The sequence below is a fragment of the Helicoverpa zea genome, chromosome 27 (assembly GCF_022581195.2).
Source record: "Helicoverpa zea isolate HzStark_Cry1AcR chromosome 27, ilHelZeax1.1, whole genome shotgun sequence".
Lineage (NCBI taxonomy): Eukaryota > Metazoa > Arthropoda > Insecta > Lepidoptera > Noctuidae > Helicoverpa > Helicoverpa zea.
The window spans coordinates 951,356-974,650 of NC_061478.1; the positions used below are offsets into that span (position 1 = coordinate 951,356).

At 38.6% G+C, this 23,295-nt stretch overlaps 1 protein-coding gene across 1 annotated transcript; it reads left to right on the forward strand.

Moving 5' to 3' along the window:
* Positions 1–11,152: 11,152 nt before the first annotated feature.
* Positions 11,153–18,714, forward strand: LOC124643562. Its single transcript, XM_047182574.1, has 3 exons — positions 11,153–11,275; positions 11,596–11,715; positions 11,974–18,714. Exons 1-3 carry the CDS (start codon positions 11,153–11,155, stop codon positions 18,712–18,714), a joined length of 6,984 nt encoding a protein of 2,327 aa, XP_047038530.1.
* Positions 18,715–23,295: the final 4,581 nt, after the last annotated feature.

The following is a 23,295-nucleotide window of genomic DNA, read 5'->3' on the forward strand; positions in this document are numbered from 1 at the left end:
TTTTATTCGTTTGTGCAGAGGTTCCCACGGGATGTGGATGAAATCGCTGGCAGAAGCTAGTCTTAAGAATGTTATAAAGACTTACCAGGGCATGGGTCAGCCCGTTGTGGCGGAAATTCAGTCAACTGCACTGGAGGCGAAGTTGGTTTTAAACGGCAGTGTGTCGTCTGGTTACAAACAGAAAAAAAAGATTATACCTACAAAAATTTAAAACAAAAAAATAAATTAAAATATTAGTATTGCTACTGCCTACCCTTTTCCCAACTATGTTTGATTTGGATTCCACTGCACGCACCATACCAAGCGGTGCGTAAACTTATGATCAATCAATCCGAAACCTAAGCTCCTTATAGAGGAAATAATTGATTGTTTGTTTGCATCGAATAGACTCCGAACTGAACCGATACCTATGTATTAATTCTTTCAATATTAGGAAACAACGTTCTATGTGCTAAATATGGGCTATATTTTATGTATTTATTGCAAAATATATACTGTTACAGATATGTATCCTTATCCTTGGTATACATTACCCTGTTAGGCTATATTTGAGCACTATATTTTATCCGGTTGCAAAAACAATTTCTCCGACAGGTGTCTGTGGAGATCTAAGGGGGAGGCCTATGTTCAGCAGTGGACGTCCTATGGCTGAGATGATGATGATGATGATGAAAACAATTTTCCCCTAGACCAGGGTGGAAAAGCTAGTTTATAATATTATTATAGTTACCGGCACGAATCTTGAGCTCTGACCTTCACCTGCGCAGAAGTAATTTATTGGGTCCCTATGAAGTCAGGCGCGGGGGCGGGCTAAAGCGGTGATTGGCCCGCAGTGCATCGCGTCATAGCCGTCACTCGGGACTGGTTCTTTGCTTATAAATCACTTCTGCGCAGATGTAGGTTAGAGCTCAAGATTCGTGCCGATAACTATATAGATTATTATTATTACCTTATAAGTAGAAGCGTATCTCCCATCAATAGCTTGAGCGACCCTATCACAGGCGTTGCCGTAACCATTGTCAGTGTTGCAGTCAGCGGAATACTTCAAGTTGCACGGTTGCGTATTAGTGTTCATTGAGTTGCTCAGTTGTTGCCGTTGCATTGGTACTTGTTGTGTCACTAGAGTGAAATGGAATGTTAGATTGCTATTCGATATTGATAGTAACTAATGTTGTAAGACTAGAGAACCGAAAAGAAATGAAAAGTGGCACACTATCCATAAAATGAATGTAATCCAGAAAAAGATGCAACTGACGGTTTATATAATTTGGACCCAAACATGGATAGTCTAAAGCCTGAAATAGGGCATAGTCTACTTTTTATCTGGAAGCGGAAAATAGTTATTTTAGGACACCATATAAACCTGCTGAGAACACCTCGTAAAAGTTAGCTTAGAAGACCAAATGCCCTTTCATGATTTCTTTTACCATCTCAAAGGATCTGACTGCATCTACTTGGGTTATACAAGGTTAATTATATGTATAGCTCTTACTATTATTAGGCACTAAAGTATACTGTCGACTGCCGTCCATCACGGTGACAGCCAAGCCGGCGTCCCTCAACCCCCTAACCACCGCCACCATCCCCTCACCCTCCATTCTCAACTTAGTTGGGGCTTGAAGGTATATGCTGGAAATAGGGAACAGATTACAATAACCGATCCATCTCTTGTTTTTAATTAGAGATTGGAAACTGAAATCAGTGCATAGTATTAAACAAAGTAACCTACCTATCCCTATGTCCCGCCTATGGGCGCTTTCAACTTATGCACGACAAAAGCACGGTGCGGCAAAAGTCCTGTTGACGAGCGTTCGACGTACCGGTGCCGCACTGTTGCCGCACCGTGGTTTTTGTATGGAAAAAGAGCTACGTCCGTACGCCGTATGTCTAACGCACCGCTTCGGCACTGCAGCCGGACGTCGAGAAACGCATAAGTTGAAAGCCCCTATTACCCTCATTTTCATGCGTTTTTTTATACGATAGAGATCCATTAAATAATGGAGAAATACTGTTCTGATCCCGTGTGAAGCCGGGGCGGGTCGCTGGCAATTTATATTAAGCTAATTTCAAAATTCAATCTCTAATCTCAAAACCACGGGTGGGTCGGTTTAAATATGTATAAAGCTAATGACAACATTCAATCTCCAATCGGAACAACGGATGGATCGGTTCGGAGCTAATTATGTATTGTAGCTGATCTGAAGCTCTTTGACGCCTAGCGCATGTACAGTTTTAATCGTACTTTTAGACTACCATGAAGTAAATTTGAACTTCGGACAAGCAAAATAAATTGGGCAAAAGTACACGTGTGAGTCGGGGAGACTATCAATATGAAATGCCATCATCATTATGATCCACATGATTAATATCGAAAGCATTGGCAAGATTTTGCGAGATCAGTAATGCAAAGTTTACAAAGTATTGGGGCAAAGTACTTACAGACATTTTGAGAAGCCTCAGAGAGGAGTAGCACAAATCAGGCCTGTAACAAGCCTGCCAGTCTTCGCCGAGGGGTATTGGCCTACAAAATATACCTAAATAGAGTTATTTACTGCCTTCATTTACCTAGAACAAAGCTGTTTTGTTGGTGGACTATCTTAAACAGAGTTATCTAATCCTTACATATATTATAAAGTCGTGGTGGTAAAACGACCACCAAACTCTCAAAATATTACTCTCTCAAGTGTGGGTTCAATACCGACGACCTTATAAAGGTCGCCGGAAGACGCTGGATGCAGGTCGCTTCCAACAGGTATCTGTGGAGATCAAAGGGGGAGGCCTATGTTCAGCAGTGGACGTCCTATGGCTGAGATGATGATGATGATGATGTGGGTTCAATTCCAAATGTACTAGTGTAACTTTTCTAAGTATGTATGTACTTGCTAAGTAAGTATATCTAGTCAAGTAGTGACCAATTAAGGGTGAAGGAAAACATCTTGAGAGAACTCTTACTAAAAAGTAAGTATCTTCGTAAGCAAGCGTGGCAATTAACAATAATAATAATAATAATAAGCCCCGCAGGGCATCTGAGGCGGATGACGGGGAGTAGCGACCCCGCGGGGCTATGTATCCGAGTGCTCCAGGGAGAGTATACTGTCCCCCATCTCCGGCCTGCCGGAGTGAAGCATGATGGGGGATAGGTCTCCCGCCTCTTGGCTTGCCTTCATCGGCCGGTCAGAGTGGAGTCGCTAGAGCAGGGTTAACAGCCCACTCGGAGGGTAGGTGCCTCGTGGTAAGTGGCGAGTGGGCCGGTGATGCTGGACCCACAGGGAGCGCGTGATCTGCGTTTAAAGTCCGCCGAGGTATCCTCACCCTTCAGCCGCTCATGTACCTGTTGCCCCCTTGTTGCGATTTAGCGACTGATTCCCGGGGGCCCAGTAAGTGAGTTGGCGAGTCTCCACCTGCCATTTTTACGTGTATTTATTACATTGTTATCGGCAGGTGCCATAGTTCCCGTAGTTTCCCCCATTCCTAGTCCACTAGCATCCCATCACAATAGCCCAAGTAGTTTTCATCCATAGTTAGCAATAGTTTAGCACAGAACCGGGGATTGTCCTTGGGTACATTTCTATAGTGTATACAGGGATAATCGTCGGTTTTGTGTCACCATTTCATTAAAGTTGTCTCAAAAGGGCTTCAGCGTGTTGGCTTCGGCCCCACGTTCGCCTCCCAAAAATCCGGGACTCTATAGTCCCGAGGTCTGGTAGAGACATACAAGATAATAATAATAATAAATTGTTTATTTGCATAAAACATGGTATACAAGGTGTTAATAATAATAAAGTAAGTACAAACATGTTTAGCTAAGATGAACATAGCACGCAAAAATTTTAGGTAAACTAAACTATTTAAGGCATTAACATTTATAATCCATAAATTCTTTTAAACTATAAAAATTATATTCATTCAACCATTTATATAATGCAATCTTCAACAGTCTTATATTTAATACTTTAAAATGACTTGGCATCTTATTATATATCCGCACACATGTTGCAAGACAATTTTTATTATATTTGGTCAGTCTTGGTGGATCACTCTGTACTAATCTAAAAGGATCTCGTCTGATCCGTGAACATATTTCATTTGCAGTTTTAAACAGATGTATGTGCTTAACTACGAATACGCATATTTCGTAAATGTAAATGCATGGGAGCGGTAGCAAGCCAAGTTTTTTAAACATTGGTCGACATGACTCTTCGGGTTTTAGTCCACAAATTGACCTTATGCACTTTTTTTGAGCAACGAATGCTCTATTCGTATCAGTGCTATTGCCCCACATTATTACACCATATCGTAATATCGATTCAACATAGGCGTGATATGATATAAGAGCAGTTTTTATATTAGTAACATTTTTTACTTGCTTCAGTGCGTATACGAATTTATTAATTCTAGTGCTAACATTATCTACATGTAATTTCCAATTAATATCTTTATCTATTATTATACCTAGGAACTTTGTATGTGTTACTTCATTGAGTTGATTTATATTAAGTTTAATGTTATTTTTATTATTATTTGCATGGTTGAATTGTATATAGACGGATTTGTTTAGGTTTATCTTTAAATGGTTAGTTTCAAGCCAATGTATTAATTTATTGATAGTATTATTAATTTCACATTCATGATCTCCAATGGTATTTTGTTTTTTATCAGTTGCTACTACAATGGATATATCATCAGCAAATAGGACGCTTTTATGTTTTGTTATTTCTGTAATGTCATTTATATATATAAGGAATAATACTGGACCAAGCACACTTCCTTGCGGTACGCCGTATTTATTATGTCTATACTCTGAATAGTAAGGTGTCATGTCTCTATTTTTGTTAATTCTATTGATTGTAACGCATTGTTTCCTATTGCTCAAATAGGACTTTATCCACTGTAGAGCGGGTCCCCTTATTCCAATAGCTTCCAATTTTTCTAGCAATATGTCATGCGATACCAGGTCGAAGGCTTTTGATAAATCAAAAAATAGCCCAGTAGTTATCTGATTGTTGTTAACATTAGAAAGTATTGCTTTCATAAGAGAGAACGTAGCTAAAGTTGTAGATTTATTTTTTTGGAATCCAAATTGTTCGTCACTTATAATTCTGAATTTATTGCAAAAATCAATCAGTCTTCTATACATACACCTTTCATAAATTTTTGATAAGATAGGTATTAAAGTTATAGGTCGATAATTATTTATATCATCCTTATCTCCTTTTTTGAACAATGGCTTTATTATGGATAATTTCAATTTATCAGGAAAAGTTCCTTGTAAAAATGACATATTGATTAAGTGAGTTAAGATCTTAGTAAGCTCGTTGCAGCAAACTTTTATTATTTTAGTACTAATTTCATCATATCCCTCAGATCTGGTATTGCGTAAAGACATTATTTCTTGTAGCACCTCATTTTCTAGTAATGGCTTCAGAAACATTGAGTTGTAATATTTATTTCTTCTAAAGTTTCGGTCAGCACTTTGTTGAGTTGGTATTGAAGTTAAGTTTGTGTAATGGTTATTGAATGTAGAGGCTATTTCCAATGGGTCTGTGATTACTGTATCCTTTAGCTTTATGCTTTCTATATTATCTTTGGATTGAGTAGCGTTAATTTCGTTTTTAATAACAGTCCATGTTGCTTTACATTTGTTATCATGCGCATTAATATAATTAATATTTTGGTTTTTTTTTGAGCTATATACACATTTATTTAACAGATAGGAATATTTTTTATATTTGGCCTTATTAGTTGAATTTTTATTTTTATAATACTGATAACGAAGTTTTCTCTTAGTTTTACAACTTTGTCTTAGACCTTTGCTTATCCACTTTTGTGCATTTTTGTTATTACTGTTAACCTTAACTCTTACTTTTGGAAAACAAAGATTGTAAAATAAACACAACAAATCATGAAATTCATTAAAAGCGGAATTTGAATCAGTATTTAGACAAATATCGGCCCAAGTCAGGCTTTGCAAGCATTCCTTAAATTTTCGGATATTGTCTATGCTGTAGTCTCTTTTAAAAACATAGTATGCTGCTAATTTTAACGATTTATTTTTGATAGGGAAGCTCAACATTTGTGCTGTGTCATGATCTGAGAGATGTAGAGGTAGGACAGTTGAAGTGGCGTTTGAAATGTTGCTTAGGATATGGTCAATACAGGTAAGTTTACGTGTAGGTACCTTAATGTGTACTTTCAAGTTATAATTATTGGCCAGGCTATGCAATTCGTTAGTTATGTTGCTTTTTCTTAGAGTATTTATATTGAAATCACCGGCTACAACTACATTTAATTTAGATCTATATTTCATCAGCAGATCATGTAAAAGACAATCTAATTTTGTTAAAAACTGATTTGGGTCCGATTGAGGTGTTCTGTAAACAGATATAATTACTAATTTATTACAAACTATCTCTACGCCGCAGGCTTCAAACGTGTTTTGTATTGCATAACTTTTAACAAATGTTAACTCCTTATAATTCAAACCCTTTTTTACTAATATACAAGTGCCACCTCTTTGTTTTTCTCTTGAGAAGTTAGAAGCCATAGTATAGTTATATATTTTGACATAATTTTCGTAACCTTTTTTTATAAATGTTTCAGATAGACATATAACATCCGGATCATTATTTACTTCTTTTAATTCTTGAATCGTTATTTCTAATAGTTCTTTTTTGGATAGGATACTAGCAATATTTTGATGGAGTATTCTAAAATTGTGTTCCTTATTTACTTTGGGCTCGAAAAAATGATTTATTCTTGTTTATAATAGGAAAGTAATAGGGTATGGTCCCCTTTGGACTCTTTACTTCCAGTTGAGGGGTTGTACTTTCCCTGTGGTTATTTTTTTGAAGACAATTAAAGTAGTAGGGAATTGTCCCTTTCCTAGGTTCCTTAAAACCAGTGTTTACATTACAACTTGGCTTGCTAGTCGCTAACCATTTTCGAATTTCACAAGGATTCAAATATTTATCACTGTAATCACAACAATCTATAATATAGTTTACTGAATGACAGATATCGTACAATTTCGTACATTTTTTGTTTATAAAGTGGCATTTTTTATATTGTTTACACATGTTTTTTAAGGAGTAATTCAATTTATTTACATTTAAATATGCGTTATTTAAGACATTTAATACAATTATAGTGTTATTTTTGAACGTATCTAATATAATTTGCAATTGGGATAAGGTTAGGTTTGAGTTACGATCATTTTCCCCTATACATATAACAAGTTTGTCATCGATAGATAACTCACTGTTTCTACAGTTGGCCAAGATTTCGCTGGACGGTGCATTCGGCTTCGTTTCGGCGACAACGCTGTATGTTTCGTACTGTGTGTTTGTTCGCGAACGTGAGATGGCCGCCGCCAGTCCGACACAGCGCTGGGATCCGAAGATGAATATCTTCTTCCCGGGATAGGTATTTGGCACATTTAGAGCAGCTGAGTTGCGATATTTTGCAGTACTATTAGTCGGCTGACTCGTTGCGTGCGTTGGTTCCTGAGCATAGTTTTGACATGAGATATGACTACTCCTCATAAGTTCTTCAATGCGCCCAGTGAGGGTTGAGATCTCCCTTTCTGCGACCACTAATTGTTGTTGTAGAGTGACGATCTCCTGTTTCAACAGTGATATTTTACCGTAGTCGTCGGTATTAATGTTGTGACTGTCTGACGATGGGGAGGTTGATGTTGAATACGTGCTCTGTTGTTGTGGCAAGGCACGGGTTTTCTTCTCTTTGAGCTTAGGACTGTCATAAATCGTAGCAGAATGGCATATAGATTTTAAACTTTGGTTTTCTAAAGTTAATTTGTTTATCTGTTTGTGTAAGTCGTTATTTTCGAGCAACAGATTTCCCAGTTCATTTTCGGTGCTTTCAAGTTTAAGGGTGAGCTGAGCTATAGTGTACTTCATTTCTGAGGTTGAAACTAAATTAGATACTGTTCCGTCAACACTTTTTGATAGTTTGGCAGTATTATATGAGTCATCAGATGTTTCGCATTCTGTAAGTATATGGGAGTCAAATAACAATGTGCTATGTTGTACTGGAGATTGGCGTAATGTTTCGTCACTAATATTTTCATTTATTAGATCAGCTCGTTGAACTTCTTGTTGCGATGGAGATAGCGTTTTTACCGAGGTTTGCTTTTTACGCACCGTAATATTAGATGTACTATCTGTTTGGGCATATTTTTTATTTCTGATGCATGCCTTGCACCTCCATTTCTTTTTGGCTTCTTCATCTTTAAGACGATATGTCGCTTCGGGATAGCCATCGCAATTTAATTCATACCTGTTATTACAAGCAGAGCATAGCGCAGTATTTTTTATATTGACCATTTTTTTACATTTGTAACAAGTTACTAGTGGCGCCATCTTACGAGCACTGTTACTATTTCTTGACAAGTTTGAGTTCATTGTGTTGTACTTTTTCAAATTTATTTATTATTTTTAAATTTAGGGATTTACGAAAAGTGAAAGTTGCAAGTGGGATTTGAACTCGCGGACATTCGTGTAAGACTGGTTGATCGGCAAAAGTAGAGAGCTTGTGCACTGGGCCAGCCGTACTTAGAGAAATTAGTTCAATTTATTGACCACTTGTCGTGAATTTTATTTGTTTATCATAAACAATCGGTAATGGCGGTTGCAATTCAAATTACTGTATGCGTCACTTTTGCACTTATTTTTCAATGTTTCACTGTTATTATTGTTTTATCACTATAATTCACTATAATATTAGTAAATTAGGGGTCTTTATAAAAGTTAAATTTTGTTTTGTTTTGAAAATAGTCACTTTATGTATTGTTTTATCTTTGCTCACAAATTTAAAGTTTTTCTTATATTTCCACTGTTTCTGTACAATACCACTAACACAATTACTGTCACTTAATAACTACTTTAAGTTACGTGTATGTATCAAGTTTTATACACTTTTATGCACTATTTATATTTTTAAAGAGTTTTTTATTACGGAGCACTTTACTTTACGTTACGCCACGCGCAGCGCCCTCTCGCATACTGTTCAATCCTTCAGTACTTCCCAGCAGTGGGACTATAAAAAAGGCTGCTGATTATACCTACATGCAAAAGCAACTCAGTGATTTAAGGAAATGAAATTGTTACACAGAACATCTAGAGCTTAAGAAATAATATAAGCTACTCAGATACTTTTCATGTGCGTACGGAAAGTAGTTCCTTCGGGATGCTAATGGATTCGCGGGAACTGGGCAAGAAGAAAAGTCCTTTCCATCATCGGACAAGGTTGCTAGGCAACCACATCGTCATGCACCATCAGGTGAGATGATGTAATGTAAGTATATGGTTTAACTTTGCTAAAATCCAGCACGAGGGACGTTAAATCATGGGCTGCTTATAGCCTAGCAATGGCAGTAGTTACCGTGCCATATCAAAGACCTTCAGAAGGATTGGTGGAGACTGAAACGAGGGGTCTACCATACCCCGCTTTTCACACAATAACAAGTTAATTTAAACGTTTAAGTGGTACTTACATCTCTCGCAAGAATTTAAAATGTGTTAACTTCACTTACAAATTAAATTACTACAACAATTTAGAATTTTGGGATCTCTTTCAGTTACATATCGGAATTAAACTGACAGATTTTTCTTTTATTTCTTTTCTTTTTGAAGTTGATCATAAGCTAGTGAAAGAAGTCTTAATATAATTGTTTTAATGTAAAAGAATCTGCCCCTTGGAGTATTTGCAAGCGCAAACTGCCGTGTATGTGGTCCTTGGTTCGATTCCTGGGTTGGGAAAAAATTGCTTTGTGGGGTTTATAACCTTTTACAAAGCAGCCCAAAAACTGAAAGTTGTCGGTGTTACCCCCTGTGCCTGGGAGGGCACGCAAAGCCGGTGCTTCTCAATAGAAGTCTTACAATTCCACGTCAGGTGGAAACGAGAAAACTGTAACACTAGGGCTTGTTAAGTGATTAAACCTGCAGGTCACTCTAAGAAGAAGAATTGAAAAGAAGACCATTGAAATGGTCGCCATACAGAACGACATTTACCAGTGAATGGACACCGAAAACGTAATGTTTTTTTAACATTTAATAAATAAGGCTTATCCAGGCTTTCATCACGCCGTGTTAAAATAAAAACTCTTTTTTAAAATTCTATGATTACACACTTTTAGACAATTCACAGAATTTGGCAGAAAAAAAATCTTCTGTCAAAAAACAAACAGGGCCGCCGTGGGCTCCTCAATATTTTATAAAAAATCAAAATCCAAAAAAAACCTTCACGAATTTAGAGGTGATGTATCGGGAAGTTATATTATGACCTATTAGGTGGCCTGGCAGAAGTGACAGCGGAGTGCCATGGCACTATCTGAAGAAGTCATAGCCTTCGTACACGACTTGTCCAGCGCTGGGGTAGCTGTCACTCTGATTGGTGCACCGACTAGGAATCCTGAAGGTATGAAAAAGAACAAGAACATAAAAGTATGAATAGAGACTGCACTCCTGCGGTGACCAGAGGAGACTTGCATCATTGTGGAAATTATATGCTTAGCATTTCATTTGGTCAGCTCTTCTTGGGCATAGCATTGTTCATGACTATATCATTAGTGCATTCTGACTTGGAATTTTTGGCAACCAGAAATGTCAATCATGTAAATCCGAGCGACGCATTCGCTGCTTTCTCATAGTAAAATAAAAGTTTGTGCCTTTATGCTAGTTTATACTATAACGTATATTACACTCTAAGCTTTATCTGTTTAACCACATGGAGTGACTGCCAAGCTGACCTCAACCCAGTACCTGGGCAACCCGATTCTCCCTAGTAAGCTTGGTTGTCAGAGCTCTGATTTCCAGTAAACAGTACCAAAGATATTCTAATGCCAGCCGAGACGCACTAACGTGCCTTCCGAAACGTGGAGCAGCTCATCCTGACTCCAGCTTTTAACGGATCTACCCTGCCGAGCATTAGTTTTATGATCGATGGATCCGTGGGACTGTCGCCTTAACCAGGAGTACCAAAATAACTCTTCAATCAATTTCCCGCAGCTTCAAAATCAGAGCATTCAAAACTAAGTCAGTCAGACTGCAATTCAAACGACCCAACGAGAGAAATTCCTAGTGACGACGCAAGCATTTCCCAAGATAGAGACGGTAAGAAGCAGAAGTACAGCTCTATGTCTGCAGAAGTATGCCCAACGAGAGATAGAGAAATACTTCAGAAGAAATTGGGAAAGAAGGTTGATGTCAGATATATGAATGAGATAAAAAGCATCAAAGATAGGATTAAGCAATCGCTCGTAAGTGTCTCTGATAAAGATGTTTTATTTCACGACAGCATGGAAGCCATTCTTGTGTGTGTGTTTGAAATTCAGCCTCCCAGAAAAACAAAAGACATTCAGCGTGAAAATTTGCTCTCGCTGCTGAAGTGAGAAGTTGTGTGCCACACGAGAGCAAAGTTTTAGCACCTTCTGCCTCTCGATTCACTCAGGATTTTATACTATGTAATATTACTCGTTACGCTTGAGTCCCAAAATCTGCCCTTGCACGCCAAACAATAACTTTTGCTCACTTGTTACACAACATAACTATTTATCATTCGCCATGGCTATTGTTTTAGACCTGCAACCAGGAGCAATGCCCAGCAATCCAGGAGAGGTTGACCCAACACCAGCTTGAGCATCATAGGAGGACGATCGATTATGCTTGCGGAACCCGCATGAGGATTAGGGATCAAGCTGTAAGTTAGCCTGGGCTATTATGTTGCTGTCTTTATGACAAACGTTATGTGTTACTGGTCCTTGAGCACCCTTCGTTAGCGTAATAAGTAGTTTATATCCTTTCTCAGACCCTAGACCATCTAGGTACATACCAAAAATTTTTATCGGATCAGTAGTTTTGGCATGACAGACAAAGTTACTTTCCTTTTATTCATAATATTAGTAAGGTTTGCATTAATAGCAAAATATTGTTATTTGCATGGTTTTTATGTCTCCAGATCAACGTCTCCCCGACACTTTCAAGAATGAGGCTACCCAAATTCACTTTACCCTTAAATGAAGAAGGACGCACAGTTCAGACTGATATAACGCTGAATGACTTCAGCCCAAACCGTTTCTCTAGTCCTAAATCAATCAACAAAATAACCAGTGACTTTGCAAGTTCCGAAATACCACTACGAAAAACCGAAACCAGAGAAGTACTGCCAAAAAGGAACTTTTATAAAGAACATTTACAAAATGAAATATTGAACTGGCTACATCATGTTCCCATGTTTTATTCACTTAATTTTACTACTAAAGATATTAAAGAAAACATCGTTAACAATTTAGCAGAAAAAATTAATACACTATCGGTTGACGCCCGCGATGCTAACTATGAATTAAAGACGAAAATTGAAATTGAGAATTGCCTGAGTAGACTACCAATGTGGCTACACGGGTCCAAACAAGACCAACAACTATTCAAAGAAGGTTTAAGAGAAAAACTATGGAATAAAATACAAGGACTTAATGAAAACTTTTTAGGAATTAAATACGAAAAAGCTGTAGGATTTGACAATGAATTGAAAAACATCAAATCAAACGAATCTTATGAAAAGGAAGTGATTGACTGGTCTTCAAGGCTTGTTTTAGATCCTGACAATACTGTCAACAAACGAAAAGTCGCGGAACTTATCATGAAAAGACTATCTCCATTGCTAAAGATACCACTTCATACTACAAGTTATAAGCTAATTTTAAAAGGAGAAATAATTGATATTCTAGATGATTTACCGTTATGTCTATCGTGCCCAAGATACAGAACTGTGCATTTAAATAGATTTGCTGAAGAACTAGCCAACAGACTACTAAGTATACAAATAAAACGGGAGTCATTAGGACATAGAAAACCTGGAGCAGAAACTTCTGTTTGCCATCAATACGTTAGTCAGGTGTTGGGCCTACCAATACCTAAATCGATTTGTAATTTAAAAGAACTTATATCGAATCGAGTCGGTGAATGCTTAGACAAAGTACCGGTATGTCACCGAAATGACCTGAAATCTGAAATCTGTTTAACATTCTTGGATTCTTCGAATCGTCTTCGTACAGGCGATGATATAAGTATCAAAGATGAAATTTGTCAATATTTACGAGACACGGGGAAACTTGCTGAGGATAAAACACTTAATGTAGCCAAAATGATAATCAGACAGGTAAAAGAGGCCTTAAAAGAGGCAAGAAACTCTACTACTACCAGCTTTGATTCCGTCATGCCACAACTTTCAGGGACAATATCAGTATATAGGTGGGGATCAAATCAGCCTGCGGCAACATCTACTCCGAAAAAGCCAAGCATTAAAGAAATACCCAAGCTAAGCGCCGAAGAAAGAGCTTACATGGATAAAGTAGCATATGAAATCCGAAAATGGATGGTTACATTACCAGTACAATTCAATGAGAATAATGAGTTCAAGGAAACTGCTATCTACGACTTGGCAGGCGATATTATGGACCATTTAAAAATGGAACAACTTGCACCAGAAACATTTACTGAAAAAGACAAATACCAAAACTACATTATGTACAGATGGTTATACAAATTTAACATCTTTGATGAATTTAATATACGAGCCGAAGCTAAACCTTTTATAGCAGAATTCTTGAAGCAGTTAAGGTTAATTCCAGTACCAAAGTTGACATTTTCTCAACATGGTACTCGTCAAGCCATGGAGAACATAAAACACATGGAAACTGAACACGGTTGGGAAGAAGACTTTGTACCAAAAGGCATTGATGTTCTGGAAGATCAGATATCAGTATGGATGAATGAACAACCTTCAGAAATTTACGTTCATATAGATAAACCTAAACGAGATAAAAAAATCCACGAATTAGCTCTGCGTCTTCAAGATCGTCTGCGCAATAAAAGCCCTGGATATGAAATACACAACGACATCAAACAATGGCTCGATGGAGTCGTAGTTCCAGTAGAAAAGGAACACATCGGTTTATTGTCCGAGAATCTTAAAGAGAAAATTATTCATGTACCTCAAGATCGAACTTTAGAGGCCAGACACGAGGAAAGAAAACGTGAGATGGCTGCGAAAATAGCAGCAAAACTACAAATGAGATCAGGCTCAAATCCAGTGGAACAAAAAGTGGGTAACGTAGGAAACATAGAAGGAGATCCCGATAAAATAATAAGAGAGTTTATTTCAAAATACATAGAGCATTACTATGACATTGATGATCCAATGGCAAGAGGCGCTTTTGCTCATCTACTCATAACTGAACTAAGAAAATTAGCTCCAGTTATTAGAGAAGAAGTTTACGAAAATTTTGAGAGACAGATATCACACGAAAACTTTAGATCAGGGAAATTGAAGAATGAATTAGAATACATTAAGACATTATCAGACTGGCTTAGGGCCATACCAATAGAAGCGTCTTATAATAGCCCCAATAACAGAGACCGTATTGACTTTATAAACGATCTCGCTAAGAACATACTAGAAATAGAAGAGCAGAGGAATGCGAACCCTGATGCAATGGAGTACAACTACCTCATGGCATCGATGATACTCCAAAGTATGCATACATACGGGCTACCAGTACTACCTGAACACAGAGATAATACGCCGTTAATGGTGGAGCAATTAATGCAGAAACTTGTGCAAATTAGAACAGCTCAGGCGCTTAATGCGTCTCCCCTTGTAAGTGCACCACTGTCATCAGATGATCGATTCTTAAGTCAATCCTCAAACATAAGCGACATAAAAGAACAGGATCTAAACGAGTTCATAAACGATTATATTCGCGTTAATGGTAGAGAAATAGCAGACGATGAAGTTAAGTTAGAAGCCTATACAGCACGTTTGATGAAAGAAATACAAAAACTGGTCGAAGAAGGCATTGATCCCCAAAAATTAACTAAAGCCCAAGTCTATGAAAAGTTTGCCAGAGTCTCTATTCCAACAGAAGAATGTGTTAAACGATATTGCTTAGAAATCCACTACGTCAAAGAAATAACAGATTGGTTGAAAAATCTTCCTTTACTACCAATAAAGCACCAATTTTATTTAGAAGAAGAAAGAATAAAAATGATAAGTGAATTAGCTGAGAAGATGTGTGATACTGACGCTTACAGAAAAGAACACCCAAATGACAAAACTGCTGATAAACTGTTAGATAATTATATCACTAATTGGATATCAAGGCTACCGCTAGATAAAACCAAAGTGATCAATCGACCAATCCTCATCGAACAGTTGATGAGTAGGTTAGACCGAAGTAAAACTGATCCAGTATTGCGTGTACTCGAGCAAGAAACAAACGTGGTCATACCAAAATCCCTAAATAGCGCTGATGATAACAAAACAATTACAACTAATGGACATACACCAAGAAATAGCACTGGTGATTACAAAACAAGTTCAATGAATGTACAAAAACCAAGAAATAGCGCTGATAGTTACAAAACAAGTACAATGAATCTCCAAAAACCAAAAAATAGTGCTGATAGTTATAAAACAAGTACAAATAATCTCCAAAAATTAAGAAATAGCTCTGATGATAACAAAAACAGTGCAACTTATGTCCATAAATCAAGAAATAGCTCAGATGATTACAAAACAAGTACAACCAGTCTCCAAAAACCAAGAAAATTTGTTGGAAAAGCAGTAAGTAATGAAAGTGTGACTTCTAAAGGAAGTAAAGACTCTAAGACTCCAGCAGAAATAATAGTTGAAGCCATAGAAAACTGGTCAAACAAGTTACCAATAAAGGGAGATAACAATGAAGAAATTAAGATGATGAAGGAAAGTATAGCTAGGAGATTATGCCAAAAAACCGGTGAACTAAATGTTGATCCTTTAATCTTTAACGACGACTTACTTTACCGGGAAATGTTAGGAGATGAAATAGACACACAGTTGGAAAATGTACCACAAAATCCTGAATTGCAGATGGATAGAGAAAAGTTAAAAGATGGGTTATTGAAAACGATAATGGAAACCAACAAAATTATGAAGGAAAAGTCAGCAGGTGACAATTACAGGCATAAATTGGAAACTACTATTGATGCTTCGATTCCACACCCCGTTCAATCTATACAAACATATGACCCAGGATTTGAAATGTACAAAAATCATTTAGCCGACATGTTCATATTAGAGAACTTTGACCACGCAAACAATGACGTCAAAGCAACTTATGAAAAAAGAATCAGACATGAAATTGATAAACATTTCGTAAGCGCACAAAATAAGAATGCTCTACCTTTGACAAGAGACGAGATTTACAATGAAATTTACAGTGTCCTGTTCAAAGTTCCAATGCCTAATGAAAGTTCAGTAATTGATGAAGTTGAACAAATCAAAACAAGATGTATCATAGATGAGTGGTATCAAGAATTACCTATACTGCCAACCGATAATATAAACGAGCTGCTGGAAAGAGACAAAATTCTCTCCACACTTGCAAAGAGAATACACGAAACAGAAAAGCGACTTTCTAAAGATGAATCAACGCATAGAGAAATAGTCAAATGGCTTGAAAAGATTCCTTTATTACCAGAAAATATAGGAAGAGACGTCTATGCAAATCAATTGCAGGATGCCTTGAAATCAAGTGCCTCTTCCAGAAAGTATGTTCCTTCAGACCCGAAAGCAGTTAAAGGAAAAAGCAAGAAAGAGAAGAAGGAGAAGAAGGAGAAAAAGTTATCCAAGGATGGCAATTTAAGTCAAATACCTGGACCCAGTGCTGCTCTTCAGTCAAAATCAACCACTGCGAAGCCCTGTCTGCTAGTCAGTCCGATGGTGCACAAGAAACCGGGAGATATAATAGTCGAAGTGGTAGAAGAGTGGTGTAATCAATTGCCACTAATATCATCTGAGGAAAACAACAAAGCTATCAGAGATAATATATCAACTAGAATTATAATACAAATAAGTGAATTAAATATGGACGCAGAAATATTTAATGACGATGTTGTGTACGACGAGCTATTAGATGAAGAAATAGAAAACGTACTGATTAATCTTCCTGTGGATTCTAACTTTGATATAAGTAAACCGGCAAGAAAGCAACAACTCAAAGATGTAATAAAATCTATTAAACCACTCATCAAGGAAGAAAAGGCGAAGCACGACTACAAAGAAGAACTAAATAATACGGTACTTTCTATTTTGAAGGCACCTCAAGATACATCAGCTGACAAAACAGATTTATTCAACAAACTGAAAGATGAAATCGTTGAAAACTTTGTACAATACAATTATAATAAAAATGATGAGGAAGGTAGACAACTTTATAAAGACCAAGTACATGATGCTGTCGTTAAATATTGTATAGAAGTACGAGAAAAAGGTACGGAGGAAGACGTAGATCCGTTAGTAAAAAGAAATCAATTATTATGCGAATTGGAGAAAATACCAGTTCCTAGAGAAGCATTAAAAGATGAAGTAGCAGAAATCAAAATGAGAACTGAAGTGGCAGAATTTTTACGAGAACAATCTATTCCTGAAGGGAAAACTGTAGAAAAGATGAGGAAACACCTCGCCAAACGATTAAATGACATCGAAAAATCAGGGTATACTCCATCCAATGAAAAGAAAATGAAAGCTGATATAAGTAGGTGTTTGCAAAAACTGAATAGTGTTGCGAGTCCGGAAACGGTTGACGATTTCGTAAATAAGCTGAAAAATAATGAAAAAGAAAGGAAGATCCCTCCGATTACTAATAGTCAAGCTGAACATTTGAACCAATGCCCTGGTATCTCTGTACCTATCCAAGTAGCAAACAGGTCTATGTTTGTAGCTGCTCCACAAGGAGTACCTCAATACAGAGGCTTTCAACTACGAAAAGACAATATATTCTCTAACATACCGCGAAGTGAGGAGCATTGGCATTCACTAACAGAAACACCGTACAAAACGTCAGATGCCAGTTATAACACTGCCTATTACAAAGATTACGAACTCGAAAGCCAACTATGGAGTTCACAAGCAACTCACCCTTTTGACCAATGTTTGGGCCAATCTGACGAGAACTTCGACGACTTTGAAGGTGGAAACCTATTGAGCCCTCCTTTAACTCCAAATATACAGAGGCCGGGACGTCCAATTACTTCTGGTAAGTCTATAATAAGTCCTTCTGCATCATTTGGACGGCCAAGTTGCCAACCCAGTCAGAGATCCATAGGCAAGGGCAAACAACAAGCTCAGGGTCCCCGTAGCGGAATAAGAAACGTAACATCTGGTTCGTCGCTGTCACGACCGAGTTTCGGCCAAATTGCAACTCCCCGACAAGTGGCTCAAAGCCCTATTAGAATACAGACCCCTAACCAGCAGCATTTGGCGTCTCGAGGCGATGTTACTCCTGATTCCTTATTCCAAGCGAAAGTTTCCAAACACACACCTCTCGGTCGTCCGTTACCTATTACCGTTGTTGAACCAGTACGTATACCTACTTCAGCTCCCTCCATGCATCCTCGTAGGTCTCATGCAAATCCAGAGGATGCAGTGATCTCAAGTCCTCCAGGTACTCCGAAGAAGACAGGAGGACGTCTGGGCGACTGGAGGCCTCGAGGCTTCGATATCTATGAGGAAGAAGAAATATGTATTTGTGAAAGATGTACGAAAAGGGATTGCAGAGGACTTCCATTCTATATGCTGGCAATGGAACAGTACTTCGAAGACAATTTCGGTATTCCGATGTGGTTAAGCATGCGGTTCCCCGAATGCTTTTATTACTAAAATATTTACGATGTTACCTCGTTTTTTTGCAAGAATTAAATATTTGAATAACTTCGTTAGCCAAATCTTGTTCATAATATTGCCAGTTTCGATTGCAATAAATCACAAAAATCAGAGGTGTTTATTTCTTGCCTGCTGAAACTATTATTTGTTTGTTTACACTAATTAGTATTCGGCGTATATGTACTAGGCGTTATGAGTAAAGAATTTTTAAATCGGTCGATAAAAATATACTATACCTAAAAGTCTGACAAGTATTAGGGTCCGTTCAGATAGACCGGGTCGGAGAGCATCGGCGCGCATTTTTCATTTCACACAGACCGGAGCCGATCCGCTGCGCGAGCATTAAAGAGCATGCAAACGGAGCCAATGTGCGTACTACTATATACCATCCATCAGCATACTGATTTGCGAGCCGAAACAAAAATATCGGCCTAACTAAAAGTTTACAGTGCACGGATAATCTTATGTATACAGGTATGAATATAGAATAGAATACAAGAATCAATCATTACCTTCCATTTTATGTTTACATTATAAACATAGAATTATATATTATATTATTGTTTATATTATTTACATATTTTTTATAGTTAACTTCATTACACTTTTCCACGAATTTCATAACACAATAATAAACGTTCGTTACAGATTTTTTATTTACGCGCCAAAAAGACGTTGTGGATTCTCGCCACAGAGTGTCTTTGGTTAGCACGTGTGCCTAGAATTTTCAGCTGTTTTAAGTGTTTTGGTGAACTTTTGTGACTTAGTTTTGTGTTTGTGTGTTGTCTTTTTGTTTGTTACCAGTGGTGTGTTGTTATTTCGGTAACTAACCAGTTTTTTGCAAGCATAATGGATCAAAATAAACCCCCCGATCCCGATCCTCCCGACATCTCTGCATATGCTCCACTTTCCCCCAACTATCCGCTTTCCCAACTCGCTGATGTTGCTTGCAGCATCGCGGACTCCCAGACCCTATCAACCTCGAATACCAGGAAACGCTCCGGAGATGATGCCAACATTGGCGTGTCAACCCCGCCATCAAAACAACAAAGAAACCTAGTTGGCCGCAGCAGGTACTCTGCTACTGATAAGGCACCTTTTATCGTTCATGTCTCTCGATTGGAGCCCCAGCCTAACGCCGGTACCTCTCTACACCCTGTTACTTTCGGAATATTCCTACAAAAACATAACATTACCAATGTTGTCCGTGATGGTGTTAAAAAAGTTGGTAGGAACCGTGTGTCTGTAGAGTTTAAATCCCCTCAGGATGCAAACTCATTTATTATCAACAGCATTTTACATAAGAACTGCTATGTTGCCTCTATCCCCACTTTTAATATAACTAGGATGGGTGTTGTGACTGGTGTTCCCACAGATTTAAATGAAGAGGAAGCCCAAAAATACTTGCAGGTCCCTTCAGGTTGTGGTGAAATCCTGAAAGTTCGTCGCATAAGCAGGAAAGTAGTTATTGATGGAGTGACTGTATTCAAGGCAACAGAGACATGTGTACTTACCTTTGATGGCCAAGTATTACCTCAAAGAGTATTTTGTTGTTACACCTCCCTTCCGGTTCAGCAATATGTTTATCCCACCATCCAGTGCCGTAAGTGCTGCAGGTTTGGTCATGTGGAACTAGTGTGTCGGTCCAAGCCTCGCTGCAGTAAGTGCGGCCATGATCACCCTGGTGATGGTTGCAGCACTTCTGAGGCGGAGGCATTCTGTGTGCTCTGCTCGGGGAATCATTTTGCAAATAGCAAATCATGCCCCGAGTTGGGTAGACAGAAGGCCATTAAGACGGTTATGGCTGAGAAGTCCCTTTCATATGCTGAAGCTAGCAAATCTGTCCCACTTACTTCTCGCAATTATGCTAATGCTGCAAAAGCTATTCCCGTCCCCACTCAGTCATACCGCAAAACTGTTTTCCTTAAGCCAAAGACCCATGCCCCTCTATCTCCCTCTTATGATAAAGCTGCCCATCAGCAGATTATTAACTCCCCTGCACCTTCACAGCCTGATGGCTGCGCTCTGAATAACCCATTCATTGATAGTAATGTTTCCTCAATAATAGATATACTTATTAAACTTCTTTCTACAATTCTATCCACCAATAATACCCAATTACCGTCCAACGTTGCCTACCAACTAACTAACCTTTTATCAAATATTAGAAATGGCGCCTCGCCAAGTATTCCTTCAATGGAATGTGAGGAGCGTGTGGCATAAAAAGCACGACCTCATATTCCTCCTCAATAAATTCAAGCCTCTGGCTTGCTCTGTAGCTGAGACTTGGCTCACCCCGAGTCTCAGTTTTAATATACCACTATTTAATATTCTCAGATGTGACAGATCTGATGGCTATGGAGGGTCGGCTCTCCTTGTTAATAATCGTGTCCCCCTCTCCACCTTGACTCTTCCGGTTCTGGATGGTGATATGAATATAGTTGCGTGTAGAATTGAGGGTATCACTGTTTTATCCGTGTATATTTCCCATCCTCAGCGTAGGTTTTTAACCACCATTAGGGACATTTTGAATAACATAGTGGGACCTGTGCTCGTCATGGGTGACTTCAACTGTCACCACTTTAGATGGGGTTCCAATCGTTGTGATTCGTTTGGGGAAGGTTTAGTAGAAATCTTGGATGATTTTGACCTTTGCATCTTAAATGATGGTAGCCCTACTCGTAGATCCCTTCCAGGACAGCAAAAGAGTTGTGTAGACCTCACATTCTGTTCAGTAGAGTTGGCGGCATCAATTCATTGGGAATGTACTACTCTGACGCATGGTAGCGACCATTACCCCATTGTTGTAACTTTAATTAATAAAACCTTTTTAGAGAAAACGTCTCCTCCACTATTGAAGTACAACTTGTCCAAACCTGATTGGTCGAGGTTTGCATCTTTACTGGAGGAGAAAATTAGTATGCTTCCAAATTTAACTTCAAGTTTTCAAGATTCTTCTGGTCACTGCCATGCTAAGAGCTGCTACGATGGCTTTATCTCGGCCATTACCTCAAGCGCAGACTCTACCTTTCCGTTGCGCAACTGTGCCAGAAATAAAATCCCGTCACCCCCGTGGTGGGATCAAGAATGCACATCGGTTATTAAAGAAAGAAAAGAGGCCGAAAAACAGTACAATGATGCGATGAATAGCGACAATCTTATACGGTACAGACGAGTGTTAGCTCAATCTCGGCGGCTTCTTCGCAAGAAGAAACGCAGCGGTTGGGTTAAGTTTTGCACTTCTCTATCCCCTTCCACTCCCATTTCAGCAGTTTGGAAGAGCATTAATCGTTTCAGGCGAGGCTGCTCCCCATCTATCTCTTCCCCTATCTCGAGAGAAACTGCTGAATCCTTTTTTGACAAAATAGCTCCAGCCTATGTTCCTTCTTCCTCAGAACTTCTGCTCCCGCCTGTAAATATTGTGGATGATCCTATGAATGAACCATTTTCGTTAGAGGAACTTGATACGGTATTACGTCATGTTAGGGATTCCGCCCCAGGCATAGACGGCATACCGTACTCATTTGCAGTTCATTTTGGTTTTGAAGCAAAAAAATATTTTTTAGGAATAATAAATTATTGCTATCAATTTGGTTGGGTTCCTGAACAGTGGAAAGCTCAGATAGTAATTCCCCTTTTGAAGCCCGGCAAGACTGCTGATGATCCGAATGGCCTTAGACCAATTGCTTTGTCCTCAGTGTTGGCCAAGATATTGGAACATTTAATTAAAAATAGACTTGAGTGGTTGGTGGAGTCTAGGGATCTACTGCCGAGTAGTCAGTTTGGCTTTAGAAAGGGGCTTAGCACCATGGACAGTGTGGCAATTTTGGTTACTGATATCCGTACAGCCTTTTCCAAAAATGAATCCGCTGTAGCCACTTTCCTTGACATCTCTTCCGCATACGACAGCGTCCTTCTTCCAGTTCTCAGGCAAAAATTGCAACAGCTGAGGATTCCGGGTAAGATGGTACAATGTATATGCGCACTCCTCATGTCTCGCTCTTTGATGCTCAGAGTGCAGGGGGAGGTATTTGAGGTGAGACAGACGTGGAAGGGCCTTCCCCAAGGCTCAGTTCTAAGCCCCCTACTATACAACCTGTATACAGCAGACATTGGCTCCTGCCTTAATGCTGACTGCCACCTTTTACAATACGCTGACGATCTAGTGTTGTATGTAGTTAATCCATCTATTACGGACGCTGCCTCATCTCTCTGTCTCTCCCTGGACTCTCTGCACACATGGCTTTTGGACCATGGTCTCTCGTTATCCGCCCCAAAAAGCTCGGTAGTGATTTTTTCCCGAAAACGACTGATCCCTCAGGTCTCAGTTAACATTCAAGGACAAGATATTCCCATAGGTAACAAATCAAAATTTTTAGGCGTTTTCTTAGACTCAAAATTATCCGGGATTCACCACTTTAATTATTTGATCAAAAGATGCGAAAGAGCAATCTCCATCCTAAAAGCTCTCGCTGGTGTCTGGTGGGGGGCCCATCCCTTCACTATGAAACTGGTCTACAATGCCTTAGTCCGCAGTATCCTGGACTATGGGTCACACTTGGTGATTCCAAGCAACAA